General features: G+C 71.8%; 2 protein-coding genes across 2 annotated transcripts; both read right to left on the bottom strand.

Moving 5' to 3' along the window:
* Nucleotides 1–910: 910 nt before the first annotated feature.
* EFNA3 (ephrin A3) lies at nt 911–11004 on the bottom strand. Its single transcript, XM_075737267.1, has 5 exons — nt 10784–11004; nt 2725–3014; nt 2108–2173; nt 1864–1941; nt 911–1731 (listed from the first exon to the last, which is right to left on the bottom strand). The coding sequence occupies exons 1-5, from the start codon at nt 10903–10905 to the stop codon at nt 1610–1612; spliced, it is 678 nt and encodes a 225-aa protein (XP_075593382.1). The 5' UTR covers nt 10906–11004; the 3' UTR covers nt 911–1609.
* A 10237-nt stretch (nt 11005–21241) lies between these two features.
* On the bottom strand, nt 21242–26562 carry EFNA4 (ephrin A4). The gene is made up of 6 exons (XM_075737246.1): nt 26405–26562; nt 23919–24211; nt 23329–23397; nt 23100–23159; nt 22740–22996; nt 21242–22644 (listed from the first exon to the last, which is right to left on the bottom strand). The coding sequence occupies exons 1-5, from the start codon at nt 26515–26517 to the stop codon at nt 22908–22910; spliced, it is 624 nt and encodes a 207-aa protein (XP_075593361.1). The 5' UTR covers nt 26518–26562; the 3' UTR covers nt 21242–22644; nt 22740–22907.
* Nucleotides 26563–27277: the final 715 nt, after the last annotated feature.

The following is a 27277-nucleotide window of genomic DNA, read 5'->3' as shown; positions in this document are numbered from 1 at the left end:
GACGGGTTCGTCGGCTCTTCCTGCACCCGGACAAGCCCAGGCCGGCGGGACGCCGAGCCGCCGCCCAGCAGCACCCGCTGGGGTGAGGGGAGAGCGGCCGCCTCAGCGCGACGGCCGTGGGGACCCCCCAACCAAGGCCACATCCACGGCACGTCGGTCCCCATCGGGAGAGGGGCCACAACCCCTCCGGTCCCACGCTGCCGTGTGAGGGAACGGCTGCCCCCCTCCCTGGGGGGGCCCAGTGGGGTGTGCCCCATTCCTCCATAGCCCCAGTGACACCCCCCTTAGCTATGACCCCGTCCCCAGGCATAACCTCTTCCCCACACATCCCTTTGCTTGCCGGAGGCACCGGGGGGGGAGCCGAGGGCGTCCCCCCACCCCGTGGGAGCCTCGGCGCAGACAGGCGGGTGTCAGATCCCCCCGAAGCAGGAGCTGGCATGCCCGGCAGAGCCAGACACACGGCGGGGGGGGGGTGTGAAGCGGGGATTCCCACGGGGCTCCCGGGCACACTGGGGTGCCAGCCTAGGGCCGCTCGCCCCGTGCAGCCGGTGAGAACAGTGAGGAGGGCTCCCCTGCGCCCGCTGCAGCACCCCCGGGGATGGGTGCCAAGGGCCCTGCCTTACCTGCGGGCGCTGCTGCCGTCCCTGCTGTCCTCCTGCGGGCAGCGCCGGGTCCCTGCCCCATGCCTGGGGGGGGGGGGGGTCGATGGGGAGCAGAGGCGGCGGGAGCACCCCAGGGTGCCCTCGCTACCAGAGGCGCTGAGCCCGTGACCGGAGCTGTCGTGCCCGGCGAGGCGGGTGGCACAGTGAAGGTCGGCACCTCGCTGCCCTCGCCTGATCCCCTGCCCTGGCCGGAGCCCACCGCACCGGAGGGCAGGGCTGGCTGAGCACTGCACACCGCCATCATAGGGGTCATTTTTTTTTATCCTTTTATTATTATTTTTTTTTTATAGACTAAGAGCAGAATATGAAAATCACCAGCCAAAGCACTTGAAAAAAAGGTTGAGATTGGTTTTTTTGTTTTGTTTTTCCCCAAAAAGTGTCTGTGCGTTTGCATAGGTCAGGTCTTCACGGAAGACGAGGAAAATCCAACACGTTCGACTATGTACAAGCCAGCCCGGGGCCGGCACTGCTGCCTATGGTACAGTATAGATATATCTATATAGTCGCTCTCTGTACAGTATGTATAGATCTCTATATAGGTATGTACAGGCTGCCTGGCCCTGGGGGTCCCTGCCCTCACCAGACTCCCCAGCCCGGTGCTGCCCCCCAGCCATGGGGCACCAGGCGGGCTGCGGGCAGAACTCCGCGGGCAGGATTCCGTGCTGTGGGACGGTGTCGGCAGAAGGTGCGGTGCACGCAGCAGCACCGAGCCGCATCATCGCAGACGTGGCCGCAGCCGTTGGCGGGGTCGAGGGAGTGTCCCAGCCGGGATCGGCGCGTGCCGTGGCCCTCTGCCCCATGGGGTGGCTCGCCGGGCAGGGGGGTGGCGGTGCGGAGGGGCCGGGTGGTCCCGCAGTGGTTCCCCGCTGGCTCTCACGAGGGGCAGCAGGTCGGGGGGTCCCCACTCGGCAGAGCTGCGCTGGCCGGGCCCCCGCCGGCACCGGGAGCTAGGAGGCCAGCAGCGTCATGAGGAAGAGTGCGGCGGCCACAGCCAGAGGCAAGTGTTCCCGCTTGGGGCTGGTGCCGCTGATGCTCTTCTCCAGCTTGGGCATCTCAGGGTTGAAGTTGTCTGCGGAGAAGAGCGAGAGGGTGAGGGTGGCACCGGGGTGGCCCCGAATCCCGACCCCGCGGCTGGGGCTGCCCCACGGGCGGCGGCGGGACGGACACGGCGCTGCGGGGCCGGGGGCTCTGCCCGACTCACCCAGGTCCTCGATCTTCACCTCGGGCCGCAGGGTGAACTGCGGCAGGGTGGGCGCCAGCTTCTCCCCGGAGTGCGACGCTGCAAGAGGGAGAGAGGGGATGGGGGATGGCGTGCTCCCCGGCCGCCTTGCGCCACAGCCCCCCCCACCCCCCGGGAGGGATGGGGGACCCAGGAGGGGTGGGGGACCCGCCGTCAGGCCACGCCGCCCCCCGCTCGCCCCCAGCCAGGGCACGGGGGTACTTACTGGAGGCGCAGCACACGAACACCTTCATCTTCAGGCAGGCCCGGCGGTGGTTGTGCATCGGTGTGGCTGCAAGGCAAGAGCGGGCTGGGGTGGCTCTGCGCCGGGGGACCCCAGCCCGGGCACCCGGAGGCTCGGTGGGTCTGGGCGTGACGGGGTCTGACCGTGCCTGGGGTGCGCTCCAGGCCTGGGGGGATGCAGCAGCACCCCCATCCTGCACCCTGAAGCTGCACCTGCACCAGCACCCCCTCAAACAACTCAGTCCTGCATCTGCACCCCTTGAACCCCAATCCTGCACCAGCACCCCTGCCCACATCCCCACCCTGCTCTCCCGCACCCCCATCTTTCCCTACACACCCTCTCCAGCACCCCCAACCCTCCCCACACCCCCCCTTTGACCCCACACTGCTCAGGGTGCCCACTCCTGGGGGCGGGGGGCTGCAGCCACCCAGCTGAGGGGTGCAGGGGGACCAGCCAGGGGGGTTTGGCGGGGTTGGGGGGGGGGGCCTGGCCAGGGTGGGGATGGAGAGGGGCACGACTGGGTGCTGTGGTGCAGGGGACCCAGCCGGAGATGGGGGGGGAGGGGCTGCGTGGGGGTCCCGCCCCGGCACCCCACGTACAGATATAGTAGTACTCCTGCCCCGCACGGAACTCGTAGCCCAGCGAGAAGGCGCTGTAGCGCTGGAACTTCTCCGAGAACTTGATGGGGCTGTGGGGCGCGTGGGGCCGGTTGCACTCCCAACGCTTGAAGCCCTGGCTGGTGTTGCAGGTGCGGTAGCCCTCCGCGTTCACCATGTAGAGCACGTACTGCTCCAGTCGGTGCTCGGGCACCGAGGCGTTGTAGTGCGGGCAGTAGATGTCCAGGTAGTCATTGACGTTCACCTGCACCGTGTAGCCCTCCCGCCGCAGGCTGCAAGGGAAGGGGGGGACAGGGGGTCAGGGACACCACCTGTGCCTTCCCAAACACCGTCCCCCTCCTTGAAAGGGACCCAGAGGCTGGAGAACGGGCAGGTCGCAGAGCAAGGATCCCGGGGGGCGGCAGCGTCCCCCTGCGCAACCTCCATCTGGAGTCCCCGGCACGCTGGGACTGCCGCACAACCGCAGCCCCACGGACCCGCAGCACGGCATCACCGCCTCGGGGGGGCACGGGCCGGCCTGGGGCAGGAGGGACGGCAGTCTGGGCGGGTGCTACGGGCACCAAGCCACACGTGCGGGTGGGACGGCACTGCCAGGTCCTACCGCGAACGTTCTGGCGACCTCAAGGAGGGGATAGGCAGACTGACTCTGCCACGGACCGACGGGCACCGGGGACCCTGCGGGACGCAGCCCCCTGTCCTCGCCACGCAGCCCCGGTGTTCTCCAGCTCCAGTGGCCTCGAGCCGACCCACCGCGGCTGCCCACCACGGCCCCGAGCCCCGCCACGCGCCACAGCTCAGAGAGAGGATTTCTCACCCTGCTCCGGCTAATCCCGTTAGTTCGTTAATGCCGTAAAGGGTGGCCCTGGGGGAGCCTCATTTACATTGATTAGGAGCGGCAATCCCCTCAGATCCACTCAGGAGAGGCTCCGCTGGCTCCTAATCCGTGCCCGATGGAAATCCCGGCCGCGGTAATCCTCGCCGCTGCGCTGACCCACTGCTCCTGCCAATTAATTACGAGCCGGCGCTGCGAGGCTCTGGCTCCGCACCGAGCTACCGTGGCAGCACCGAACCCTGACCGGACCTCGCTCCGCCGCAGCGGTGTCTCCCCGCACCGCGCCGGTGTGGCCCCCCAGCCCCGCTGCACTGGGAGGGGGGTCCCTCACCCAGCTCCCCCGGAACGTGGACCGCAGCATCCTGGCGTGCGCGGCCGGGCTCCCCCACAGCGCGTCGCTCCCGCTCGGGGCCCCTTTCCCCACCCGTCAAGGCCAACCCGGGTCCGCGGGGCCCTGACCCAGCACTTGGGGTGCCCTTGCCCCACAGGGGGTCTCCCCACCCGGGGCTCTGCCCACAGCGGAGCCGGCTTCCCGGGTCTCCCCGGCAGGGCTGGGCAGGCAGCGGGCAGGGCCGCGCGTGCAGACGCCCCACCCTGCACAACCACCCCCGGCGCTGTTTGGAGAGCCCCGGCACCCTTCCAGGGCCCGCGGCACCCCAGCACCCAGGAAGCCAGGCACCGCAGAGAGAACCAAAGGGGGACCCAGCATCCGCTGGCACAGGGAGACCCAAGCAGCGCCGCCTCCCCGCCTGGGGCTGCCGCCAGCACCGGGGACCGTGGGGGGCCGAGGGCAGACCTCGTCACCCGTGGGGCAGGGAGCGCAGCCCCACGCGGCACCTCCCTCGCCACGCAGCCGCTATTCCCCAGCCCAGGTGCTGAGGCAGCCACCCTTGCTCCGCAGGGCGGCGGGACCTTTCATCTTCCCCCTTTCATGTGGTGGGAAGGGAGGGGAGAAAAAGGCTTGTTATTAAAGAAATGGCCCCGAGGAGAAAATTGCAATTAACTTCGTGCGGGACGCAGGGCTGGGACGCCAGCGTGCCCCGAGCTGACTGCCCCACACCGGGGTGGGTGCTGGCCGCTGGTGCTCACCGCGGCCCGGCTGTGGCTGTGCCAGGGGAGCGAAGGACCGGGGGAAGCGCGTTCCCCAGGATTGGCCCCGGGTTTCTGTGCCCATGGGAGTGACAGCCAGCTGCATCTCCTGCGGTGCCAGGGGAAACCCCGTCCTGGGGTGCCAGGAAACTGTACCCCCCCCTTCCCCTGCAGCACCCAGCACTGAGGCGCACACACCCCACCCCCCCGGGACCCCACGCTGGGGCTCATTAAGAAGCGTGGCTCCTGATAAACAGCCTTGCTAACGAGCGCTGCCCCATGCGGCACCAAGGTCTTCCCCTGGGCTGGGGCACACCGGCATCGCAATGGAGGGGTACAGGGGACCCCAGAGAGTGTGGCGGGGGCTGGCAGCCCCGCTCCCTGTGGCAGCGAGCCCCACGGACATCTCTGGCCGCCGCTGCGTGCTGGGAGCTCGCAGGCATCGGAGCATCATCACCAGCTGGCAGGGGCCGGAGAGCGGCCAAACGGGTAGAGCCACGGGGCCACCACGGCCCGGGGCACATCCAGGGGACTCCAGCAGCAGCTTCAGCCACAACGCTGTATCCCTGCCGTGCCCGGCTCCGGCACCGTGACCGCCTGTCCCACGAGTGCAGGGCAGCACCCTAAGCAGCTGCTTCCCCCCCCGAATCCCAGCAGCCCCGATGCCATCACCGGAGCACCTGGAGCTCCGCCTGTGGCACCATCCGGCAGCACAGGGCAGGCAGAGCGGCGTGCCCAGCCTTGCCCCAGCAGCAGGCAGGGAGCCCACGGCCCTGTTTTGGGGCAGAAGGATGGGAACAGACACCCAGAGTGGGCACAGGCTGCCCGGTCCCTGCCAGCCCCCACAACTACCGGGAAGCCCCAGCGACAAGATGGACCCCCATCCCCAGGCTCTGGCAGCTGCGGTGCGGCCGGCGGGACGCGGCGAGCTCTGGCAGTGCCCGAAGGGTTAAGTGCGGGAACAGAACGGGCAGCATCACTTCTGCACGACTGCGTTTTTAGAGCAGGGCTTTGCAAGGCAGTGGTACCTTCCAGCAGCCTGTCGGCGCTGGGCAGATGGATGTCCCCTGGCAGAACCATCCCGAGCACTGGCTGGGCTTGGCGCCCACCGGCCCCGCACTGGCCGGCCCCTGGCTACCTGGCAAGCCACATCCACCGGTGAGCCGGGCGGCTGCTCCGTTCCCATCTGCTGCGATAAATCTGAGCTGAACGCCGCACGCTCGCTCGTGCACTGCTAGGGAGCGCCTGGTGCACTGCAGCATGCCCCGGCCCCGGCGGCGGCAGCACGGGCGGGAACCAGACCCCCACCCAGACCCCCGTGCTGCGGAGGCTCGTCCCCACGGCGTGGGCAAGGCCTGGAGGGCGGCAGGGCCAGAGCTGGGCTCAGCATCCCACGTTGGCCGTGCCGGCGGTGAGGACTGGGGCAATGCGGGGCGTCCCCCGATGCAGGTGACAACACGGTGCCCCCCGGCACCGGGTGCCAGGGCGGACAACCCCCCAGCCCAGCTGGACCCTTTGTTTGGCTCCGGCAGCTTCGCCCTTTCGGCACATCCGGGGCCCATCGATCAGCCGGGGAACAAAAAAAAAAAAAGTGCCATTGATTTACGCGGTCCCCTTCCAGTCACCCCGTGCGACAGCAAGAAGTGAAGGCGCGTTGATCGCCATGGTCAGTCCACCCCGATGGACGGAGGGACAGACAGACCGACCGTCCGCCCGCACCCGCCGCTCAGCCACCAGGGAGACGGGTGGCTCAGCCCCCCCCCCCCCCGGTGCCAGCCCTCCCCACGCAGGCAGCGCTGCACAGTCACGGCGCCCAGACGGCCACGCACACGCGCGCTGGCTCGGCAGACAGCGCCTGCGACGCAGCCCACGCGCGCGGGTGGCACAGCGCTACGGCACAACGCCCCCGTCCTCCCCCCAACTCGCCCGGCGTAGCCGCGGGTGGCACACGGCGTCCCTGGAGCCACCTTCCCGCTCGGGGAATTTGGGCTCCTGGGGAGACGGGGGGCTGCTCCCCGGGGATGCAGCGGCAGGCGAAGGGACCGTGGTGCCACAGGGCAGCACCCACCCTGGGGTGACAGGCACAGCCCTGCCCGAGCACCCTGGGACCCCCCGCACTGCTCTACAGGTGCCCCCACACCCCCCAAGCCCTATCGACGGCCACACAATCCCTTTAATCTCCACTAAACCCCGTACCTTCCCGCTTTGCTAACAAGATCAATGAGGTTTCTAATTGGGTTTTAATTAAACCATCAATCTGCAACCAGTGACTCAATTACCAGCCCGGGCAGGAGCAGGTGGCCCCGGCCCTGTTGCACCCCATGACAGCCCCCGTACCCCGATGCCGCGGCCCCTTCTCCCACGGGAACCCCGCGGGGCCGCAGCTGCGGCCGCCGGGTCTCGGTGCCGCCCGGCGCAGTGACTCACTGGGCACGGCACCCTCTGCCCCCAGGGAGCAGCAGCTCCCGCCAGCGCCACAGCCGGCACCCATGGGTGCCTGGGGGCTCTGCGCCCAACGGGGACCAGCCTGGAGGGCACAGCCATGGGGTGGGGGCTGGCGGAGCCCCCCAGCTGCTGCCCCCAGCCCAGCCAGGGACGCCGCAGCCAGCGGGGCTGGGTAACGAGCCGCCTGAGAGACGTAACCCCCACCTTCCCCAGCTCCGGCTCGCAGCCGGACGCGGGCGGCGGCGGAGGGGGGAACCGCCCCCCCCTTGGCACAACTGCCCCGCGCCCGGCAGCACCTCCTGCTGGATGCCCCCGGCACCCGCTGGGGACGGGGGGGGACCCTCCTGCTGCAGGCGACGCCATCCCCAGCCCCGCGCGTGCCGGCAGATGCGATGGAGGGATCCGGCCGGGCACAGCCCCGGTGTCGGGGTCCCAGGAGTCTGGGCACCCCCGGCGGGCACAGAGCAGGGACGAGGCTCCTGTCCCGCACGAGACGCTCCCCCGGGAGAGGCTGCTCCGTGCGCGGGCTCTCGAGAGCCCGCTCCAGCTCCCGCCGCCTGGAACACAGACTCAGCCAGATAAAAGCCTCCTTGAAGAGGCGAGCGTGGCGGCAGCGCTGGCGGCTGGGGGGGGGGGGGGCCGCACGCCATGCCGGGCCCTTTCCGCACACACGGGTGGGCTCTGACCCACCTGCCTCTGCCAGGCGCCAGCACCCCGTGTACCCCCATCTCACAGCACCTCGCTCTGCCCCCTCCGCAGCACCGCGTGCCCTGAGGCCTCGGGCACCAGCACCCTCGGTCCCTGCCCCGGAGCCAACGCGGCTCACCCCAACCCGCTCTGGGGTGCTCCCAGGGGCCGCAGCAGCCTGGGGGGGCGGGGGGGGGCTGGCCATGCCTGTGCCCACACACGGGGACAAATCGCTGTCCCCACCTTGGCACCCAGGACACCCGGTGGGGAGGTGGCGTCCCACACACGTTGGCACGCCGGGGCCCGGCCTGGCTGGGGATGCCCCCAGGAGCCCCCGGCCACCCCAGGGATGCAGGTCCCCCCCATCCCCAAATTGCCAGCGCTGGGTGGGACATGGCCACCCCGCGCTTTCGCCCCATGCCACCGCGCCTGTTCCCGGCGGGACTGGGGAGCGGAGGGCAGGGATTGGCCAAAGATTGTCCCGCGCCCCCGGGGCTCGCTGGCTGCCACCAGCGGAGATGACGGGACAGACGGAAAGCGCAGCCAGGCCAACAACCTGGCCGAGCAGGAGGAAGCACCTGCGCTGCTCCGAGGCTCAGATCCCACCTCGGCACCTCCCCTGGGCTTTGCCATCAGCACCCCGAACCCGCCACGGGAGGGGTGCCCTGCCCGCTCGGTGGCCCTCCCTGCCGTGGTGGCCAGGGGACTGGAGGGGCACGGCCATGTGTCCAAGGGGACGAAGTGCCACCAGCTCCCCAAGGCGCCGCTGGGACCACGGCGGGCTCCGCGGCGCAGCCCCTCGCCCCGTCCTCCCGCCAAGGGGAGCCGCAGGGGTGCCCGGGGCGGCACGGCGGGAGACGCAATAAATTTGTGGGGTGCCTGGCGCAGTCCCCGAGGAGCGGCCCGCAGCCAAGCCTGCCAGCACACCCCCCGCTCCCCGGAGAGCCCCACGGGGCCGCGCAGGGCTTGTTTATTGCTCTGATTGCAGCGGGGTTGCTGGGATTTGCAGGCTGCGGCCCAGGGAGCCTAATTCCCCCCATAATTTATCTAATCCAGACACTTTGCCGCGCAGCTATAATTGCGGCCGAGCTGCCGCACTGCCTAACAATAAATATCAGCGCTCCGGAGTCCCTGGGACACGTCTCTGCCGCAGCCGCCCCCACCGCACCGCCCGTGCCCTGAGCCGGACGCTCGCAGCCGCGCCAGAGATGCGTGCGCAGCGGGCACGGGCGTCTAGCTGCGACACCCCCAGCTTGGCACTGCGGGGGCATCACCGGCACCACCTCCGCCCCGTCCGTCGGGAGGTGCCGGGGCAGCACCGGGTCACGGCACACGGCTGCGGGCGATGGGGCGGAGAGAGGTGGCCCCTCGGTTGTGGCGGGGCGAGGGTGGGGGCGCGGGAGTCTCCCACCCATCGAGGTCCCGGCAATGTCACAGCATAGGGACGAGGCCGGTAGGCGAGTGGGGTCTGGCCGGAGGAATGGGGCGCGGGGGGGATGCCGGAGCGCGGCGGGGTGAGCAGAGCGCCTCGCCATTGTGCTGCGCCTCGGCACGTCGCACACACGCACAATTTATGGGGCCCGGGCTTCCGCCTGGCGACACAATCTCAATGGGAGGGGAAGGAGCTGCCGGGGGACGCTCCCTCCCCGCACAAAGGGGTGCGGGGCAGGGGGAGCCCGGGGGAACCCCGACACCGATGGGTACCCGGGGATGCTCCAGCTGGGCGCCCGTTCCCACCACACCCCCGAGCGCTCGCGCCGGTGAGGGAAGGGGAGACGGGCGATCGCAGCGGGCACAGCTCCCCGATCCCGGTGGAGGGGGTCCACGGACCCGCCGTGGACTCGCAGCCCCCCCCCTGCCCCGGGAGGAGCCCAGCCCAGCCCAGCCGCACCCATCGCCACCCCAAAGCCTGCGCGGTGCCCGCTCCCCTTCGGCGTGGCTGCGCCAGCCCGAGGTGTGGGTGCCACGCACCCCACGCAGCCGGGAAGCCCCCCGGGGTGGGCGAGGGCAGGGAGCAGCCCCCGGCACGGGGCGTGAGGGAGGTGCGGCGGGTCCGTGGCCACCGATCGCCCGGGCTCCCGGCAGCCGTGGGCGCGACGGCGATTTCCACACCTCCGCTCGCAAACCCCCCCCCCCCGCCCCCCGCCATCGCCCCCGCACCCCCCCCGGGAGCCCCCGGCCCCTGCCCCAAGGGTGGCACCGCCGCCCGCCGGACCGGGGAGGAGGAGGTGGGGGGGGAGGGCGGCGGGCACCCGTCGAGCCCCCCCCCACCCCGTCGCGCCGCCGGTGCCGCTCCCGCGCCCAGACAGGCGGGGGGCGCGTCTGGCAGCGGGGGCGCCGCAGCGGGACCCCCTGCCCGGGGGGGTGGATGGGGGGGGGGGGGGGCGTCCGTGCCCTTCCCGCAGCACCCCGGTGCCCACCGCGGGGCGGGTCAGCGCCGTCGGGAAGGTGGGGCTCGGTCCCCCGGTACCACCGACCCGCCCGCGCCCGCACCGGGAACCGCCGAGCCCGACCCCGCCGGTGCCCGCGCCCCGCCCGGCAGCGCGGCCCCGGGGCCCCGAGCCGCCGCCGCCGCAGGTCGGGTCGGGCCGGCCGGGTGGCTGCTCCCCCCCCCCCTCCGCCTGCGCGGGCAGGGCGAGGGCCGCGGGACCGGGAGGGGCAGCGCACCGGCACCGGGGGGGGGTGGGGGGGGTCCGGCAGCCCCGTCCGCACGAGGGCGCCGCGCGGACACCGGCACCGGGGGGGTCCCGCAGTCCCGGCGCGCGCGCCCCCGGCCCGGTGCGCCCCCCCCCCCCTCGCCCCCCCCCCCCCGCCGCCGCCGCCGCCGCCGCGCGCATCCTTCAGCGCGATCCCCGCCGCGCCCCCGCCGCGTCCTTCCCGGCGGCGCCCCCCCCCCCCCCGCCCCGCCCCGGGGACACCCCCCGCCACCTCCCGGTGCCGGTACCGGCGGCCTTCCCCCGCGCGGCCCGGGGCCCGCCCCGCACTCACTGCAGGTTGGAGCTGTTCCAGTGCACGGCGTGCCGGTTGCCCAGGGCCCCCGGTGGCCCCCGGCCCGGCAGCAACAGCAACAACGGGAGCAGGGGCAGGAGCGCGGGCAGCCGAGCAGCCATCCTGCCGCCGCCGCGGAGCCCGCCGCGATCCCAATGAATGGAGAACCGAGCCGGAGCCGCCCGCGCCCCGCGCCCCCGGCGCCCAGCTCCGCCCCGCGCGCGCCCGCCGCCGCCGCCGCCGCGCCCCCGCGCGCGCACCCGCCACCACCCCGGGCCCGCCTGTACCGGCACCGGTACCCGGCCCGGCGGGCTTGGGCTGCGGGTCCCCGCGGGTGGGGGCACCGGGGCCGGGTCCCGCTGGGGTCAGGTGCCACCGGGCTTGGGGGTCTCACCGGGACCCCGCGGGTGGGCGCCAGCTCCCACTGACATTGGGGTCTCCGCATGGGTGGGAGAACCATGGGTGGGGGCTCAGGGCCCCAGAGGGTCCTCGAGGTGCTGCCGCCAGCACCATGGGGGTCGCACATCTTTGCAGAGGGGTTTGGCCGCCCCGGGGACACGGGAGTGGGTGGGAAGGTGGGCACCCAGCCGCTCGGAAGGGTGGGCACCCAGTCGCTCGGAAGGGTGGGCACCCAGCTGCTCTTGGAAGGGTGGGCACCCAGCCGCTCGGAAGGGTGGGCACCCAGCCGCTCTCAGAAGGGTGGGCACCCAGCTGCTCTTGGAAGGGTGGGCACCCAGCCATTCGGAAGGGTGGGCACCCAGCCGCTCGCCACCGGCACAGGCAGGCCAGGGCCACCGTGCCAGGGCAGCCGAGGTGCCCAGGAGCACAGCCGCAGTGCCGGGCTCTCCCTCCCGTCCCGTCGTGCCCCAGGAGCCTGCACGTGGCCGAGCACCCACCCGCGGGGCCGGTCCCCTCGCCCTTCCCACACCCCAGCCTCGCTCCCCCCCCCCCCCCGTGGGTCTGTGGGGCAGAAGTAGCCAGGGGGCCGGCAGCCGCCGCGGGGATGGTGGGTGCTCCCCGGGCGCTGGTCCCCGCCAGCCATGTCGGAAGCAATTGAGTTGGGTGCCAGCTCCAGCCGCCCGTCCTCGGCAAGATCCCTTAGCAACTGCTGCGCGGCACCGCCCGCTGGGCCCGCGTGCCAGGTGATCCACGCCCCAGCACACGCGTGCACACACGAGCACGCTTGCACCAGCGCAGACGCACGCAGCTCACCGCGAGCTCCCACGCGGGAGCGCGCCCGAGCACAAGCACGCCGCCGGCACCGGACCCGACGGCCCCTACTTCGGCAGAGCCGGCTTTGCACATGACCTGGAGATTTGGCAGCCGGAGGAGCTTGCAAACAAAACCGGGAGGCTATCGAAACCGCGGCTGGGCTTGCTGAGCCGGCCCTGGCTGCTCCCGCTGGGAGCCATCTTGCTGGAGCGGCGAGCGTGGCCGGGGCGGTGCGGGGCCAAACACCGCGTCCCCGCGTCCCCACCGCCCAGGCGTGCCAGCTCCCGGGCCCGGGCGGGTGATGCGCCGTAGCCCTGGGCTCGGGGGATCTGCTGCCCGTTCCCAAGGTTAAGAGGGTTTCCCAGCTCCCCAGAGCTGCTTGGGGGGGGCTCAGGGCAGGAGCGGAGCCGCTCCCCCCTCAGGGCCCTTTTTCGGGCTCCCCGACACCCCTTCGGACGTGCGGATGCTGCCCCAGCCCATGGAGGGGGACGAGGATGGTGGTGGCCAGGGTCTTGCTGAGCCCCCCCATCCCACTCCGCACCGTGGGGGGGGCCCAGCACCGGCAGCGCACGCGGCAGGGCTGTGCCGCAGCCCCACAGCCCCCATCCACGCCGGCGGCGCTGGGTGGGGGGCAAACCCCTGCCAGAGCCCTGCTGGGAAGGGGGAGGGGGCTGGCGGAAGGGCCCGGAGGACCAAAAAAAGCCTCTATTAATTATTCATCCGGAGAAGTGAAGTGAAGAAAACACAACACGTGGAAAAGGGCTCTGGCTGGCTCGGGGGGGGGCGGGGGGCGAAGGTGGGGGGGATGCTGGCAGGGGCAGGGGCAGGAGGGGCTGCGGGGGGCCCAGGGTACCAGGTGCCCGGGCGCAGTGGCGGTGGTGGCAGCTCCCTCCCAGCGCACCCCGGTGCTGGGGCATCCCGGGGGGGCTGCGCACCTCTGGAAGGGCCCAGCAGCACCGCGCTGCCGCCATGGAAACGCCTTGGCTCGGCAAACCCATGGCAACACACACCTCCACATGGAAACCCCCCGCTCATGGCAACGCGCACGCCGCCGCCAGCACCCGCACGTGGCTGCAGTCACCGGGGGGGGCGGGGGGGGACAACCCTGCGCTGGGGCACCACGATGCGCGGGGCCGCAGCGGGACGCGCCGAGAGCTCCCGCAGGGACGGAGGGACCTGGGTGGCCACAGGTGCCCTGAGCATCATGGTGCCCACCCGCGTGCGGGCACTGGCACCCGCTGGGCATCACCCCCGGGGCCTGGGGACGGAGCCCAGCCTCGGCCGCCGGCACGCGGAAGGGGCTTGGCTGGGTTTTGCTGACCGCAGCAGGAGACGATGTCTGCAGCGGGGATGGCCGGGGTCACGGCCAGCTGGGTGGCTTTGCTCCTGGGAGGACACGGGAGGCCTCAAGCTCTCCAGGAGAGCTGGGGCATGAAGCAGCCCCGGTCCCCACCCCCTCCCCCGGCCACTGTTCTGTGCCCCCCGTCTCCTCCACCCTGTGCCAGTCGCGCTCAGATCCAGCAGGTTTCTGCTTCAAAACAGGGGGGGACCAGAGCAAGGCACCCCCTCACCGCCTGGAGCGGGCAGCCGTGGGCACTGGCCACGGTGGCTACTGTGCCCAGAGTGGGGTGGGCCCGGGGGTCCCACCGTCTGCATGTGCCGGGCAGGGCGGGGGACCCGCTTCGCCCGCCCTGGTTAATATTTAACCGCGGCTTCCTGTGACAGCATGTCGCAACCGCAGAGCAGAGCCGGCATTCAATAAATCATCGCGCCGGGCTGGGAGCCGGGGGGGGGGGAGTGGGGGTGCAGCGGCAGAGCAGCGCCCAGCTGAGTGAGAGGGGGGGAGCCGATAAATAATTCATTAAATAAATAAACATGGCGAGAGCGCGGGGAGGAGGCAGGAGCGTAACCAAGAAAGGGCTCGGTGAACGCAGGCATGAAATATTCACCGGCCACACCTACACGGCCCTGAACACGCTGAGCTCAGGGCTCCTGACCTGCCAGGAGGAGCCAGGTGCCGGCACGCGTCCAGCCAGACACGGCAAGAACATGCTAATGGCACGCGGTGCAGGTGGCTGGGGCCACAGGAACACGGCACCTGGGTTGGGGAGCAGGTACCCGGCGGTGCCGACGTGTTTGCACAGAGCCAAGCGGTCCCCGGCTCCTGGCAGCGCTTAGCCGTACAAATTGGGCAGCCCCACGCCGGCGGCTGGGCACGCCACCGTCCTGCTGGGGACCGTGCCCGGCTGGCACGCCGGGGGCAGGCTCGCCACACACCGCACGCGCGTGGGCTCACGGCTGCCCTGCTCCTTCCTGCCCCTATTTTATCCCCGCGTCGGTCTTTAAATTTGAATGAAGGTCTCATGGATGGTCGCGCTGCGTCAGCATCTTGGCGAGCGCCGGGCGAGTGCCGCCCCGGTGGGGTGATGAGCCCCACACACACCTGGGGCGAGGGGGGACCTCCAGCCCTGGAACCATCCCGTGGGACCTCCTGGGGCTGCTTTGGGGCGGGACTTGGAGCGATGGCAGCGTGATCCAAGGTGGGGATGTGGCACAGGGGAGGTGAAGATGGGTGGCAGTGCCACCGGCCACCGGACTACCTCCCTGGCAAGCCACAGGTCCAGCCAGTGCAGCCTCATGCTGCGGGGGGGGGGGCAGGCTGGAGGTGAGCCCCGCTACGCAGATGGACATGGGGGGGTGATTCATTAATTAGCACCTCAGCGGCTTGAGTTAATTGACGTGGAGCTTGATGGCGCGGGATCGCAGACGAGGGTTAATTGCCAAGGCGAAGTCGTCCGCCAGCAGCCTGGCCACAGCCACGAGCGGGCAGCTGTGCCGGGTGGCGGCAGCAGCGCAGAGCCGGGCTGTCGAAGGAAATCAGCTTCCTCGCGGAGCTGCCGGATGAAGCCGTGCGTGGCTCACAGCCCCGCCGCCTGCCAGCCCCGGGCTGTCCCACGGTGCCGGGGCTGCTCCCGCTGCCCAGCCGGGAGGAAGCCGCAGAGTCCCTGCCCCGGGCACCAGGCGCCTGCTTGCCGGAAGCCCGGCTCCAGCAGGCTCCGCTGTGCCAAATCCCTCCAGCCCTGGGGATGCAGGCACCCAGAGGTACCGCGTGGGAGGTGCGGGTGGCCAGGTCCTCATGGCTCCCACGGCCCGGCAGCCGCGGTGCCCCCACGCCACCCCGGCACGCGGCTGCTCCGCTGGCGGGTGATCCCAGTAGAAACAGGTCACCACGCTGCAGGGCACAGAGCCACGCGCGTGCCCCTCTCGCCTTGGACCACCCTGCGGCACCGTCGGTGCTGGACTGGGCTGCCAGGCGACGCCAGGGTCCCAGCTGCCCCCTCTGCCACGTCCCGTGGCCTGGCTGCCCACGCGCCGGCGGCGGGGGCTACCTGGCAGGAAGCGCCTGAGTCAGCAGCTGGCACTGGGTGACTCAGCCGGCTCCTTTCCTCTCCTTTCCTCTCCTTTCCTCTCCTTTCCTCTCCTTTCCTCTCCTTTCCTCTCCTTTCCTCTCCTCTCGCACGGCAAACCTCCCTCGCGGCCTCAAGATCACTCCAATATCATCCGCCAGCGGCAGCCCCGGCCCCGCTGGTCCTGGCCCAGCCCCTCCTGCTCCGGCATGGCCGCGGCAAGGACGCGCCAGTGGGCTCGAGGGCTGTGCCGAGAGGGAGCCGCGCGGCGCGGGCAGGATGAGTGCAGCGGGGGCTGGCACCTGGCCCCGCTGCAGCGCGGCAGCCACAGCTCCCCGGGGAAGGGACAAGGACACGGAGCTGGGTCTGCAGCCGCCGGCCCTGGCGCTCAGCTCCGTGCTGGCCTCGTCCCTGCCCACGCTGGAGCTTTGCCGCTCCATTCACCCCGGCCGTGCCGTCCCCTGCACGGTGGCGGGGGGCTGCCGAGGCTGCGGCAGGCACAATCTGGAGTGGGGGCTATGGCCCGCCGCCCCCCCCCAGCACCCGTCAGACCCGGGCAGGGAGCGGTGGGCAGAGCGGCAATGGAGAGCCGAGCACGGAGCTGACGGCGCGTGTGGCTGGGTCACGAGGAGCCGTAAACGCCCCACGCCGAGCCCCACCGCTGCCAGCAGTCACAGGAGCGCCCGAGCGCACGGTGGGCGTGGGGCCAGCGCAGAGCCAACCCCCCCCGAGGGACCCCCCCACCCCAGACTCGCCCTTGCTGGAGCACGGCACCTGGGGGCCGCGCCGGCTCTGCTGCTGCTGCTGCCCGTGCCCCTGGCACCGTGCGCAGCCCGAGGGTGAGCACGTGTGGGTGTGCACAGCAGCACACGTGCCGGGGCTGTCAGTGTGCGCAGGGGCTCCCCGGTGCGTCACCACGCCGGCGGCTGTGCACACAGTGCCGCGGCCCCGAGGGGGGGTGTTCGAGCACAGGGCGGCTCCCTGGGGGTGCCGGGAGATGCACGAGGGGCGATGGAGCTGGCGGAGCAGCCGTGGGACTGGGCAGGGACCTGGCCTACGGTGGCACGTCAGAACCGGCACCCGCGCTGGTACGGGGTGGTGGTGCCGGAGCCGCTGCCGGCCCCGCTCCAGGCGCGGTGGCAAATCTCTGAGCCGCCCGTTACCAGCGCCTAAGTGACGTTAATCCGATCAAGGGGTGACAGGCAGCATCAATATCCCGCTCCCGCCGTAGGTAGATCACGCCGCAATTAGCATCCGCGGCCACCAGGACCCGGAGCGCTGGCGTTAGGCGGACGGGGTGGCGTGGGGGGGTGGGTGCCAGGCTGGGGGTGATGGGGACAGGTCCGCGCTGTGACCTGCCCAGGGCTCTCCCCGTGCTCCTGCCCTCGCCCCGCCGGTGCCGGGGGAACCGCAGGCCCTCGGTGCCGAATAAGGGCTGGGGATGGGTGCAGGGGGCCCAGGGGACGTGGGAGCCATCCTGGGGACCCCCGGCTGGCATCGAGCTCGGCAGCGGGGACCTCCTCCGGCTCTACCCTTGGGATGTGCGACCACCTTCGGCATTGCCCACCCACCCCTCGGGGACAGCCCGTCCTGTCCGTCGCAGGCTGGAGCCGCGGCAGTGGGTGACACCCCCCCTCCCCAGCCTGGGGTTGGGGAGAGGGGCTGGGCGCACGCGGTGACCCTGCTCTGTCCCGTCCTTGGTGCCGGGTAGAAGCGTGGGGAAGCAAACGAGCTAATAAATTGGGGAGAGGGGGGGTGGGTTGGTGAGGGGGCGCAGGATAAAGCCTGCAGGCGCGGGAGATTTCAGGGCCTGAAATATTCATCAGGTTTGATGCGGCACCCGCCATCACGCCGGCCGTGAGCGCTGGCACGGGGTCGGTTTAATAATGCATTGCTTCTAAAAGGCTTGCCAGAGGGGCCGGGGGCTCTTGCCGCCATGGCTCAGCGCTCGCCTGAGACGTGGCAGCCCGGTGGGGGTCCTGGTGAAAACGGGTGGTCCCTCTGCCAGCTGCAGTCGCCGGGCTCCGGTGTGGCCCGTGCCAACGCCGTGGTGCCGGCTGGGTGCTGCTGCAGCGGTGCGCGGCTGGGGACAGAGCAGCCGGTGCCGGTGGCACCACCCCAGGACAGCCTGGCGCGGCCAGCGGGGTGTGGAGAGGTGCTGGGGGGGAGTGGGGTGCCCCGTGCTGCTGGCACCCACCACCCAAAGGGCTGGCAGAGGTCCACAGGCGGGTGCACCGGACCCGCAGCCCGGCAGTGGGTGCCCAGCTACCTCGTCCTGGCTGAGTGGAGGGTCCCGTGCCCGGGTATGAGCGTGGCCCCGTGCCCCCCGTGCGGGGTGTTGCCATCGCATCTGCTTCACGCTCCCTCACTGAATAATTCAGTGCATCGATCCGCCTCCTGCTGCTCCCGCTTCTGGCCGCAGGCCGGCCGCGCCGCGCTCCTGCCAGCCGCTGGCACCCAGCCGTCCCCGTCCCTGTCCTCGGGAGGTTGCCTGCGCTGGAGCCCATCGAAGGCAGGTGCTGGCCAGGCAGCACGGGGCTCTTGTGTGGCTAACGAAGCCTTTGCCGGGGAAGCTCGTTAGCAGCCTGATGATCAAAGGAGCAAGGGGCAGATGAAGGAACACAGGGAGCGGGCACAGAGGCACCGCAGGGCTCCTGCACCAGGGTCCCTCCTCACGCCAGGGATCCCGGTGCAGGAGCCCACCAGCTCCCCCCCTGCCCCGCAGCCCCCCCGAGGACTCACCTCCGCCCCGTGCCCGGCATCGTGCCTGCAGCTCCAGCCCTCGGTGCGAGGCCCCTCTGTGCCCCCCAGCATCCTCCCAGCCAGACGCGTGTCCGGAGGGGACGGACAGGCACCGAGGGCTGTGCCATGCGCCCGCGGCGCTTTGTGAGCTGCCGCTCGCCAGGGCTGCGGGGAAACCCTGGCATCCAGCTGCCAACCCTCGCAGCACCCGCTCCGAGCACCCTTGGAAGATGCCGCCCTGGGTGGGCACCCGCCCCAGCCCCACCGCCCGGCTGCCCTGGGGACGCAGGGTGCTGGGGGGTAACACCGCGTTGTTTGCACCGACTCGGTCCCGTCCCGATCCTCCTCCCAGCCGCTGCCGAGCTGTGGCTCCGCTCTCCTCCCACCGGCTGGGCTGGTGCCAGCCCGAGAGTCCCACGATGGACTCGGCTTAAAACCAAGAGGACAGGAGGCTTAAAACCCAGGTGGAAGCCCTGCCTGCACTCTGCCTGCACTCTGCCCACAGCCATGCGCACGTGCCTGGGGCAGATCCCACGCTGCGGGCTGGGGCTCCCGTGGGCCACCAGCCCCGTCCCTGGGGATCCAGAGAGGGTCCCAGCACAGGGACGGCGGGGCGCGGCAGAGCCCGATGCAGCACCGAGGGCCCTTAGTATGCAGCGGGTGCAGGCAGCACCGGCAGAGCCGGCAGCTGAATCGCAGTGCCGCTGCAAGGGCAGCTCCTGCCCATCCCGGCTCCGGCACAGCAGGATTATTGTCCGTCAGGATTACAGCAGGCTGGGGCGGGGGGGGGAACGACAGCCCTGCCGAGCTGCTGCCGGCACCCCGGCACGGGCAGACCGACGCAGGCAGGAATGGACAGCCACCCCGGAACAGAGCGGGGACGCGTGCGCGCAGCGTCTGCCCGCGCCCGTAGCTCTGGGTGTGCAAACCCGCCAGCGCCCGGGCTGGCGAGCGCGTACCCCGTGCTCACGCGTGCCCCGTGCTCACGCGTGCTCTCCCCGCTGCGCTGGCTGCCGCCCTGGCCCCGGGCCAGCGGACATCACCAGCGCTGCCTTCTGCTCTGACCCCGGCAGCGGGAATCGGGCAGCGGAGACGCAGCTGCCCAGCCGGCACCCTGCCCCGGCCCCGCGGGGTGCAGACGGGATGCGACGGCCTCTGCACGTGCGTGCCGTGCCGGTGCAAGCCGGCACACCCGGTGCACGCACCCTCATTGCTATGGCAGGCGCGGGCTCAGTGCGTGTGGCTCTGGCTAATTAGCCGGCGCGGGCCGGCTCCCTCCAAAGCCCCTGCTGAGCGTTTTGCTAAATTATAACCTTGACGATGCACATCATCAGGCGGCTGCTTGGGGAACAGCCGGCTCCGGCCCCGCGCGCCCGGCACTGAGCACCAGCGCAGCGGTGCAGAGCTGCTCGGCCGGGGTGGGAACACGCCGGGGTGGCATCCCTCCGGGGTGACATCCCACCACGTGCCCGCAGCCGTCAGGTGATGTAAGAGCAGGACCGAAGCGGGTGATGGGCTCCGTGGTGCGGCCCCAGGGTGCCTGGGAGCCTGCGGCCGGTGCCCGGTGCGTGGTGCCCGGTGCCCAGCTTACCCAGTGCTGCGCTCCTCGGGGTTCGGCGCGCACGGCCCCTCGGCTCAGCGTGTCCCCTCGGCATGGCGAGCCGGTGGCCCCGTTTCCATGGTGACAAGGAGCCATTTCCCATCTCCGGGATGCTCTCCGCAGCTCTCGGGTGGGGGCTGCAGCCGCTGCCATGCGCCCATGGGAGACAGGCAGGGACGGGTCTCACTGCCTTGGGGGGGCCGTGCTCTTCCCTTCCAGCCCTCGGGGGAGGCCACCGGGCCCCACGTCCCACCCTGTGTGTCCTGGGGCTGCCCCCGGGACGGCCACCGTGCCTGACCTCATCCTCAGCCGGGGGCAGTGAGGGGTGTCGGGGAGTGCCAGGTCCCCTGTCCCGGCACGGTTGGGTGAAGGGACCCTGTCGGCACGGCCAGCCGCGGGACCCGGTGCCAGGAGCTTTTTCACACGCTGCCGGGAGCACCGTGGGGCCGGGGGCCTGTGCCCAGGCTCATCCCGGTGTCATGATGTACCCGCTGTCCCCCGTCCCGGCAGCGAGCTGGGGCACAGCACCGGGCACAGCCGCACCGTGCGTCCCTCTCGCCTCCCGCCACACCATGTCTCTCCCAGGCTGGGGGCACAGCCCGTCGCCTCTTTAGCCCCCTCTCCATCTCAGGGCTGCTCACTACCATTTCACAGCTTTTTCTCTTCTCGGCGATCAATTTTTCCTTCCCAATTTCCGAGGGCTTAACTCCCACCCAGAGCTGCCCGTGGGGCACGGACCTGCCCGTTGAGGGCACCCGGACACCCTCACCCCACGCCCTCCCCCGGCGGGACCTGGGTGTCCCGGCACTTGAGCATCCTGGCTGGCGTGGGTGGCAGTGGGGAGCTGGGGGGGGGGGGGAGCCCCGAGGCGGGGAGATTGCGAGACAGAAGGGACAGGCTAATGGAGCCTATTCCTTTAATAGATTCAATTTCTGCCGCGGCTGGCTGCGGGGCGCGGAGCCATCAATTCGATTCAGGGGACGGGGAATCTGATTTGGAGCGGCCGTGCCATCAATTAGCTTTTATTGATGGCATTGCTCATTGGAAGTCGATGGGATTTGAAGCCGGCAGCGGCTCCCGCATACCAAGCAACCCCCGCTCAAGGACAGGGCCCCACTGCTTCGGGACCTGGCACCCACCCTCGGGTCCCCACAGGGACCCCTTGGCCTCACCTGGGAAAACCAAGGGGGCTAGGGCAGGGGGCCGGGCAGCCCCCCGACCTCCCCGCGTGGGGGTCCCGCAGGGCACCATTAACCCTGACATCCCTGTGTGGGGGTCCCGCAGGGCACCATTACCCCCAACATCCTCACGTGGGGGTCCGCTGGGGGATGCCCCCAGGCAGCGTCCCCACATGGGGGGTCCCTCAGGACAGGGTTGCTCTGCACATGGGGGTCCCTTGGGTAAAGTCCCCCTCGGATGGCGTCACCCCCACACGGGGGAGTGCCATAAGGCACAGTTCCCCCCCGGATCCCGGCGTGGGGGTCCCACAGGGTGGGGGTCCCACAGGGTGTGCATCCCTCTACGCCGGGCAGCCTCCAGGCACCATCCCGGACCCCGCGGCGGGGCCGGGCCCCACTGCCCCCCCATGGGGATGGGGTGCGGGGTGCGGCAGGGGAAAGGCAGGCAGCGGCGCGAGGGGGAGGGGCACGGCGCGGTCGATGCTTTTGCTCAGCCTCTTGCCGAGCAGTTTCTCCCCAGAAGCCATAAAACCTGTCTGACGTGCCCAGCACCACTGCGGCAGGCGGACGGCAACGCCTGTGTGGGGAGGGGGCTGTGGGGCCTGGCTGGGGGCCCCGAGCAGGGCTGCGGGGGGCTGCACCCACAGGGCCGGGGGACGGGAGCCACCGGGCGCTGCGGAAGCCTCGAGCAACCCTCCTGCCAGCAGGCACGCCTGGGGCACGCTGCCGCCCGCTCCATCCCACCGCCGCCGGCTGTGCCGGAGACGTGACCCCGGGGGCAGGGACCCAGCCACCCCACGAGCTTGGCCCCCGCAGTGACCTGGGTGCCCGTAGGCAAAGGGTGACACCCCAACCATGGCCCCCGCAGCCCCCCCCCCCTGCTTTGGGGTGCATCCTTATGGGGTATGCGGCAGGCAGACGGGCAGATGGAGGGAGGACCACCGCCCTGCAGGCAGCACGAGCCCAGCCAAGGGCAGCGAGCGGGACCAGGGTGCCTGGCCGGGGGCTCTGGGTGAGTGACACCCCCCCCTGAGCCCCGCCACCCCGTATCCCAGTCCCTTACCAGGCGCCGGTGGCCAGCTCTGGGTCCCACTGCCAGGCACTAATTGCAGGCAGCTCATCCGTAATTAAAGCTCTCCCCGTGACATGAGCTAACGTCTCGATATCAAATCACTGCAACGGAACCCCCGGCCTGAAAGGTCGCAGCGAGAGGCACAGGCACCCCCCCAGGGAGAAGCTGCCCCGGCCCGCGCCCCAGCATCCCTGCGGGGACGGGGACGGCGGGCAGGCGGGCGCAGGCAGGAGGGGACTGCAGGCAGCGCGAGGCCAGGGGTGGGGGCTGCACAGCCCGAGGGCACAGCGATCTTGCAAACACTGTATTGCTCGGCTCAGTCACTACCAGGGGTTAAAACCAAACCGTAAGGAGCCGGTGACGGCATGGAGGGCGTCTTCCCAGAAGACAGATTGGTGTGTCCTCGCTGGAGGACAAGGCAGCGGAGGGGCCGGGCGCTTGAATCCGTCCGGTACCCGGAGGAGCTGCCGCCCTGCTCCAGGGCCTGGGGGTCCCCGGCCCCCCAGGGCAGGGGATCCACAGGGGAAGGCACGAGATGAGGTGACAGCCCTGGGGCAGAGCAGGCGTCCGCCAAGCTGCGGGGAGCCCAGCGCCGGGGCAGGGTGGCCGGTGGGGCCAGCGTGCAGTAATGCCGGTGGGAAGCAACGTCCCTGGGAGGAGGAAAGCCCCATCAGGGGATGCTGCAGCAAGGGGGACCAGCCCCCAGGGGCACCCACTGCCTGGGAGCCCGCCGCGCCCTCCTCACCTTCCAGCCTGCAGCTCCTGGCCCCGGCTTGGCTCCGTGGGGGTCTGGCGGGTGAGTCGTGGCCTGGGCTGCCCCATGGGCTCGGGGGTCGATGGCGGCGGAGGAAGAGCCTGGAAGCGGGCAGCGGGGCAGAGGAGCCCGTCTCCCCGCCGTGGGCAGTGCCGAGGGTCAGATCCAGAGCAGGGTGAGGAGCACGAGCACCAGGCACGGGGTGCGGGACTGCAGCGGGGCTGCGGTGTCCTGGGCAGGCACTGCGTCTGCCAGGGCAGGAGGAGAGGTGAGGGCGAGCCAGCCCCCCCTGCCCCCCGCCAGGCTCTGGTGCCCCTGCCCGCCCCCTGCCCCCCCCCCCCCCGTACTCACCCTCTGGCCCCCCGCGCCCGCGGGGCTGCGAATTGGGAACCTCCGTCACCGGCTCCGGCGCTGAAACAAACCCCAACAGTATCAGTGACCGGCTTCCCGGGGCGACACGGTGTCCCCCCAAGGCTCCAGAGCAAACCAGTGCCCCCAGTGGGGACCAGGCTGCCCCAGAGGCAGGGGAGGGGGAACCCCAGAGTTTTGGGGTGCAACCGCCCCCCCCGGCCAGACTCACTGGTGCCTCTGCAGCAGACGGAGACACGCAGCCTCAGGCAGCGCCCGGCGCTCTCGGGGCTGGGGACAGCTGGGCAGAGGGGACAGATCAGCGGGTCCCCCCCCAGCACGGCCCCCCCAGCCCGGGTCGGGACCCCCTGGGACAGGATGGGACCCCCCGGGACAGGGCGGGACCCCCCAGCCTGGGCCGGGACCCCCCAGGACGGGCCGGGACCCCCCTGGGACAGGACGGGACCCCCCAGCCTGGGTCAGGACCCCCTGGGACAGGATGAGACCCCCCCGGGACAGGCCGGGACCCCCCGGGACGGGCCTGGGGCGCCCCCTGCCGGCGGAGAACGGGGCCAGCACCCCGCGGGCCCCCCCCCCACCCCCCCAGCACCCCGACCCCTCTTCCATCCACATCCCCAGTTGCAGCTGGACCCCACGCACCCCAACCCTCGGGTGCATGCGGACCCCACCGTGTCCCCCAGACCCTCGGTGCCCCCCCGACCCTCCCGTGGGTCCCAACCCCGGGTCCACCCAGACCCCCGGGCGCAGCCAAACCGCGGCGGGACCCGACGGCGGCTGCGCCCAGCGCCCGGGGTGACTCACAGATGTAGTAGTAGGTCTCCCCCGGCTGGAACTCGAAGCCGAGCGAGAAGGGGGTGAAGCGCTGGATCTTCTCCGAGAAGCGGACGGGCTCGAAGGGCGCCTGGGGCCGGTCGCACTTCCAGCGCTTGAAGGAGCCGGGGGTCTCATAGCAGCCGCGGTAGCCCTCCAGGTCCACCATGAAGAGCGTGAAGGTCTCTGCCTGGCCGGCGGGCACGGCGCCCTTGTAGTGCGGGCAGTAGATGTCCAGGTAGTCATTGATGGCCACCTGGATGGTGTAGTCGTCCCGCAGGAACCTGCCGGGCAGGGTGAGCCGGGGAGTGGGCGTCGGGGCTCTCCCGCGATCCCCGGGTGGGACGCCCCGCAGCCCCCCGCCCCGACGGAGCAGGTGGACGTGGTTTTTGTCGAAACAGCTACCGGGCACCCGGCTGCTCCCCACGACCGAGCATCAGCTCGGATTAGCCGCAGGCCGCTGGAGCTGAATGGGCTCGGCCACGGCGGCCGGGGCACAAAGCCCCTCGCCCCAGGCACCCGCCTCATCGCCCCCCGGCACTGACACCCCGGCGGGGGGCCGCCCCGCGTGACGCCTCCCGCACTGACCGGCCCGGTGCTCCCCCGCCGCGGGGGCTCTGCTGGCCGGGCGGGCAGGGGAGGGGGCCCAGCCCGGGTACCGGCGTGGGCAGGCAGGCACCGGCGTGGCCGCTGGCATGGCATGAGCTCACGCCTGTGCGAACAGCGTGTGCGGCCGGGCCGGGGTGGAGCAGGCACCTCTGCAGGCGCGCACACGCGTGTGCACACGTACATGCACGCCCACGTGCTTGGTCCTGCCTGCCCAGGACAGACGACGGCGCAGGAGCCCCCGGCCCCGGCAGGGCAGCGGCCTCCGCCCCGCGCCCACCTCTCCCAAACGGCCGGATCCTGCCGCAGCCCGGGCACGCACCAGCCTGGCAAGGCCCCGGCCTCGCTGGCAGCGCCGCGGCAGGAACGGTGCCGCCGAACCGCTGCCTGGCTGGCAGGGTCGCCCCGTCCTGCCGGGGACGGGCCTGGTGGGGGGACCCCGCGGGGCGGCTCAGCCCCCTCCCCAGCGCAGGCACAGGCAGCGTTTACGGCAGCGCAGATTCCTGGCAGCTGCGGTAAAGGCCGGTGCATTAATCACCGGGCCGGCAGCGCCGTCGAGCCGGGGAGGCTCGGGCCCCAGCCGCTCCCCCCCAGGCCGGGGGCTCTTCGAGGACAGGACGGGGCGCAGGCTCCCTGCTGACTCAGAGCATCCCGCCGGGCGACGCTGGCCGGGACGAGCCCGGGCAGGGCCGAGGGCTGCCGGGGGCTGGGGCCCTGCCCTGACCCTCCAGGGGGGCAAACGCCCACCCCCCCCCCCTTTCCTGCGGCACCCATGGGTGGCGAGTTCTCACATCTCCCATCCGTGTGTCCCCACTCCTGGGGGCGGGGGGGGGAGCGAGGCATCATCGGTGCCCCCCGCCCTGCCCGGAGCGTGCCCACCTGCCCCAGCTCCGCTTTGTGGGCCGAGGACGTGAGACCCCCGTGGGGGAGCGCAGCCCCCGGGCCCCCCCCTTGGGCCCCCGGCAGCCCTGAGCTGGGAAATGCCTAAACCGGAGGAGGCCGGGGGGAGGGATGGGGCTGGACCCCAGCCCAGCCATGATGGCGGAGCCTGCGGGCAGCACCCCCGGCCGGGCGGGGGCTGGGCCGTGCCCGATGACACCGACCAGGGGGGACATCCGCCGCGGGGACCCGCAGCCCTGACAGTGCCACCCAGGGTGACCCCAGGCTCGGTGCCCCCCCCCAGCCACAGGCACCCCGGGGCTGCCCACCGGCCCCATGCCCGGCGAGCGTGTCCGCGCTCGGTGCCACCTGCGGATGCCCAAAGCTCGGTACCCCCGAGGGTGCCCGGGCTCGGCGCAGGACGGTCCCTGGCACTTGGCACCACCAGGAGCGCCCACCCGCTCGGTACCACCCGGGGCTCGGTACTGCCCGGGGCTCAGCACCACCTGGGGGTACTCACCGGCTTGGTGTCGCCTGGGGATGCCCGGTGGCTCGGTGCCACCAGCGGTGCCCGGTGGCTCGGTACCACCGGGGGTACTCACCGGCTCGGTGCCAACTCGGTACCACCGGGGATGCCCGGTACTACGGGGGCTCAGCACCACCTGGGGGTACTCACCGGCTCGGTAACGCCCAGGGGTGCCCGCTGGCCCGGTACCACCGGGGGGACCCTCACCTGCTCACCACCAACCGGGGCTCGGTCAGGATGCCCGGTGGCTCGGTACCACCTATGGGTACTCACCGGCTCGGTATCACCTGGGGGCTGCCCGGTAGCACCGGGGGGGGGGGCTGCCCGGTGGCTCGGTGCCCGCCAGCCCCACCCCGCCCGGGAGCCCCCCCCCCCCCCGCCCGCCTCCCCGACCCTCCCGGCAGCGCGGGCCTCGGTGCTCGGCGGGGCCCGGGGCGCACAAAGGCGGCGGGGCCGGCGGCGCTACCTGGGGTTGCTGCCGTTCCAGTGGACGCCGTGGCGGAGGCCGCGCACCGGCGGCGGCGGCGCCCAGAGCAGCGGCACCGAGAGCAGGAGCCCGAGCAGCGGCGCGGGGCGCATGGCTCCGCCGGCGGCGGCGGGGGGCGGCGGGGCCGGGGCGGGGGCCGGCGGGGGCGGGGGCGGCCCGGCACGGCACGGCGGGGCTCGGCACGGCACGGCCCGGCCCTCCCCTCCCCGCCAACTTCGGGCCAATCCGCGCCGCGCCGCCGCCCGGCAACTTCCCCGAGTGCCATTAACCCTTGGGGAGCGGCACCGGCACCCCCCCGGCACCGGGACCGGCGGGCCCGCACCGACGGGCACCTCCGACATCCGCCGGCACCGGGACCGGCACCGACTCGGCAACACCCCCGCCCTGCCCTAATCCGACACCGGGACCGGCACCTCTACACCGACCGGCACCGGGACCGGCGTCCTCGGCACCTACCCGGTCCCCCCACCCCAACCGGCACCGCCCCGGTACCTCGGGCATCGAGCGGGACCGGCGCTGCCCAGCACGGCCCGGGCACCCCCCCCCCCCAACACCGGGCGTCTGCACCCACCGGGCACCGGTACCGGCCAGGCACAGCGGGACCCGGCCGTGGGACGGTGCTGGTGCACACCCACGGGCAGCTCCTGCACACGCGTGTGTGCGTGCAGGTGCGTTGGTTCCTGCACACGCGTGTGCCCGTGCACAGAGGGCGGCTCCTGCACACGCACATTTCGGTGCACGCGTGGGGCGGCTCCTGGACGCACGCGTGTGTGCGCACACAAGGGAAGGCTCCTGCACACGCGTGTGTGTGCGCGTGCAGGTGGGGTAGCTCTTGCACACACACGCGTGACC

The sequence above is a fragment of the Balearica regulorum genome, chromosome 28 (genome assembly GCF_011004875.1).
Source record: "Balearica regulorum gibbericeps isolate bBalReg1 chromosome 28, bBalReg1.pri, whole genome shotgun sequence".
Lineage (NCBI taxonomy): Eukaryota > Metazoa > Chordata > Aves > Gruiformes > Gruidae > Balearica > Balearica regulorum.
Note: the sequence above shows the minus strand (reverse complement) of the source record. Positions and strands in the feature narration are given on the sequence as shown.

What these genes read in the sequence shown, in the direction of transcription:
- EFNA3 (XM_075737267.1), bottom strand. Translation starts at nt 10,905, where the DNA reads ATGGCTGCTCGGCTGCCCGCGCTCCTGCCCCTGCTCCCGTTGTTGCTG. An exon ending in GCAGGAGTACTACTATATCT is followed by an intron (nt 2,174 to 2,724) that starts GTACGTGGGGTG and finishes CTTGCCTTGCAG; the next exon opens with CCACACCGATGCACAACCAC. An exon ending in GGTGAAGATCGAGGACCTGG is followed by an intron (nt 1,732 to 1,863) that starts GTGAGTCGGGCA and finishes TCTTCTCCGCAG; the next exon opens with ACAACTTCAACCCTGAGATG.
- EFNA4 (XM_075737246.1), bottom strand. Translation starts at nt 26,517, where the DNA reads ATGCGCCCCGCGCCGCTGCTCGGGCTCCTGCTCTCGGTGCCGCTGCTC. An exon ending in TGGAACGGCAGCAACCCCAG is followed by an intron (nt 24,212 to 26,404) that starts GTAGCGCCGCCG and finishes CCTGCCCGGCAG; the next exon opens with GTTCCTGCGGGACGACTACA. An exon ending in GGAGACCTACTACTACATCT is followed by an intron (nt 23,398 to 23,918) that starts GTGAGTCACCCC and finishes CCCTCTGCCCAG; the next exon opens with CTGTCCCCAGCCCCGAGAGC.